The following is a 3,473-nucleotide window of genomic DNA, read 5'->3' on the forward strand; positions in this document are numbered from 1 at the left end:
ACTTCCGTCAACCAAAGGACCAGGCAGGATTCCGTAAAGGCTACTCAACAATAGACCATATTCACGCTATCAATCAAGTGATAGAGAAATCTGCGGAATATAACCAACCCTTATATATAGCTTGCATTGATTACGAGAAAGTGTTTGATTCAGTCGAAACCTCAGCAGTCATGGAGGCATTGCGGAATCAGGGTGTAGACGAGCCGTATGTAAAAATACTGAAAGATATTGTAGAGGATCCGATTCCGCCGCCGCCGCCGTGAGCGTCTGCAGAACGAGCGGATGTTTATGTTCGCGGCGCCGACCTCCTCGGCGTGGTAGGCACGTACGTACAATAAAGGCTCAGTTTCACCGCCGCTCGGCTGCTCGCCGGTTGCTCTGAAAGTTCGTTCTCTTCTCTCTGCGCGCGTCTTTCTATAGCGGACGCAACTCGCGCCCCTATAGCTTGGTGACCCGGACGTAGCAAGCTCACGCAATGGAAGACGAAATGAACACTACAGTGTTCAGCAACGACGCCCCGGCTCTTCAGCCCCAGTCAACAGTGACAGGCGACATCCCTGCCCCCAGCGCTGCCATGGACGCCATTTCCAATGCCCAGCTGCGGCTGCCGCCGTTTTGGCCGAAGAATCCCGCCGTGTGGTTCACGCAAGTAGAAGCCCTCCTCGATCTGCGGCGCATCACATCGCAGCGTGTGATGTACCTGCATGTCGTCTCAGCACTTTCCTCCGAGGTAGCTGATGAGTTCGTCGACGTCATGAGAGCCCCTCATCCGGCCGCACCCTACGACCATTTCAAGGCCATGGTGCTCACACGCAAAACCGTGTCCGAGAGAAGCCGCTTGCAGCAACTCCTCAACGCGGAAGAACTCGGCGATCGCCGACCGTCGCAGCTATTACATCGGACGCGACAGCTACTCGGCGACCGTACCCAAGACTCCGAGAGTCCACTATTGCGCGAGCTGTTTCTGCAACGCTTGCCTCAGACACTTGTCGTGGTTTTGGCAGCTGCGGATGATATGCCTCTTGACAAACTGGCAGAGCTCGCGGACCGCGTTAACGACTACTCCGGCGCAAGCTCCGCGGTGTCCTCGACCACTGTCACATCAGACCTCGAAGCCCGGCAATCTCGCCTCGAGGAGAAAATTGACAGGCTGATGGACACGATGGCAGCAATGCAGATGGACACGCCTCGTCGCTCTCCAGTGGCTAGGGGTGGCTCACGTTCGCGTTCCCGTTCCCGCCCAAGACACACTTCTGACGGCTTCTGCTGGTACCACACCAGGTTCGGCGCCAGCGCTGCAAAATGTCGACAGTCTTGTCGCTGGCAGGGAAACATGGAAGCGAGTCACTAATGGCGGCGCGTGACTCAACCGCTACGGGAAACCGCCTATTCTACATCACAGACAAGATCGCAGGCCATCGCTTTCTTGTGGACACTGGTGCAGAGGTAAGCGTCATTCCTGCCTCTCGCCAGGACCGACACCGTTGTCCGAGGACTGCGCCTTTGCAAGCTGTGAATACATCCACAATCGCAACATATGGCCAACGCTCCCTCACCATTGACCTGGGCCTGCGTCGCATATTTCGGTGGATTTTCATCCTCGCCGACGTGCGCTTCGCCATACTAGGTGTGGACTTTCTTACCCATTTCGGTTTGAACGTGAATCTCCGCTCCCGTCAACTTGTGGACTGTACGACCAGCCTCTCTGTGCAAGGTATCCTCGCACCGCTGTCCGCCTCTACGCAACCAGCTCCGCATTCGCCATCATCAGAATTTGCCTCTATCCTCAGTGAATTTCCTGAACTTACCAAACCTACCAATTTGGAACTTCCAGTGCGGCACACTGTGACGCACCACATCGTCACCACGGGTCCTCCAGCGTCCTGCAAGCCACGGCGTCTTGCTGGAGACCGCCTCGCCACAGCTCGCAGAGAATTTGATCACATGCTGCAGTTAGGCATAATCCGCCCTTCGTCAAGCAGCTGGTCATCTGCCCTGCACATGGTGCCCAAGCGTGACCCCGGAGATTGGCGCCCTCGTGGAGACTATCGTGCATTGAATGCCCGCACCGCTCCCGACCGGTACCCACTCCCGCACATTCGCGACTTTGCTACCACTCTTGCTGGAACAACCATATTTAGCAAGATTGACCTAGTCAAGGCATATCATCAAATTCCTGTGGAACCAGCGGACATACCGAAGACTGCCATCACAACACCTTTTGGCCTATTCGAGTACGTCCGCATGCCTTTCGGGTTACGTAATGCAGGCCAAACTTTCCAACGCTTCATCAATGAAGTCATACGTGGTCTGCACTTCGTCATCGCCTATCTTGATGATCTGCTGGTGGCAAGTTCTTCACCAGAGCAGCACACTGACCACCTGTGGTTGCTGTTTTCGCGACTGCAGGAACAAGGCTTAACTATCAACACAGCCAAATGTGTCTTTGGTGTTGACAACGTCGAATTTCTTGGAGACCTTGTCACACCTGAAGGAATGAAGCGATTGGACAGGAAGGTTCAAGCTCTGCGGGATTTTCCATGCCCAACGTCGCTTCGCAAGCTACGCGAATTTCTCGGGCTTCTGAACTTCCATCGTCGGTTCCTGCCTAATATAGCGCGCATCATTCTACCTCTGACCGACATGCTGAAGGCTCCAAAGGCACCATCGGCGATCTTGGAGTGGACATCCGAAGCAGACGCCGCCTTCCAAGAAGCCAAGAATGCCCTGGCACAAGCCACCCTCCTAGTGCATCCCCTAACTGACGCGCCCATGCGGCTCATCACCGACGCCTCCTCCAGTGCCGTTGGTGCAGTTCTGCAACAATTCCAGCAGAATTTGTGGTGTCCACTCGGTTTCTTTTCGCAGAAGATGAAGCCGGCGGAAACTCGATACAGCACTTTCGACGGCGAACTCCTCGCTGTCTACCTTGGCATTCGCCACTTTCGCCACCTTCTCGAAGGTACCGTGTTCCACGTACTGACGGATCATAAGCCACTGACATTCGCTTTCCGTGGAAACCACAGCACACACACGTCCCGGCAAATTCGGCACCTGCATTTTATTTCCGAATTCACGACCGACCTACGGTACATCCAAGGATCCGTTAATGCGGCTGCGAATGCCCTGTCACGTGTCGACGCGCTTTCCACTGCTGCTGTGGATTTCGACATATTCGCAGAGGCACAACATTCTGACAACGAGCTGCGTGACCTGCGTGCAGGGTCCACATCTCTCTCGTTTGCTGAGGTGCCACTGCCGTTCTCCTCCGGTACGATCGTCTGCGACATGTCAACAGGCTGTGCCCGTCCATTCGTGCCTACCTCGGACCGTCGTCAAGTTTTTGGCAAGCTACACGACTCGAGCCATCCTGGTGTTCGCGCCACTCAGCGCCTCGTCACTTCCCGTTATGTGTGGCCGGGCATCAACGCAGATGTCCGCCGCTGGGCTCGAGAATGTCAACGCTGCCCACG

General features: G+C 55.4%; 1 protein-coding gene across 1 annotated transcript; it reads left to right on the forward strand.

Annotated features, from left to right (window-relative positions):
* Window positions 1–475: 475 nt before the first annotated feature.
* Window positions 476–1,351, forward strand: LOC126526589 (uncharacterized). Its single transcript, XM_050174447.1, has one exon. The coding sequence runs from the start codon at window positions 476–478 to the stop codon at window positions 1,349–1,351; it is 876 nt and encodes a 291-aa protein (XP_050030404.1).
* Window positions 1,352–3,473: the final 2,122 nt, after the last annotated feature.

The sequence above is a fragment of the Dermacentor andersoni genome, chromosome 8, assembly GCF_023375885.2.
Source record: "Dermacentor andersoni chromosome 8, qqDerAnde1_hic_scaffold, whole genome shotgun sequence".
Classification (NCBI taxonomy): domain Eukaryota; kingdom Metazoa; phylum Arthropoda; class Arachnida; order Ixodida; family Ixodidae; genus Dermacentor; species Dermacentor andersoni.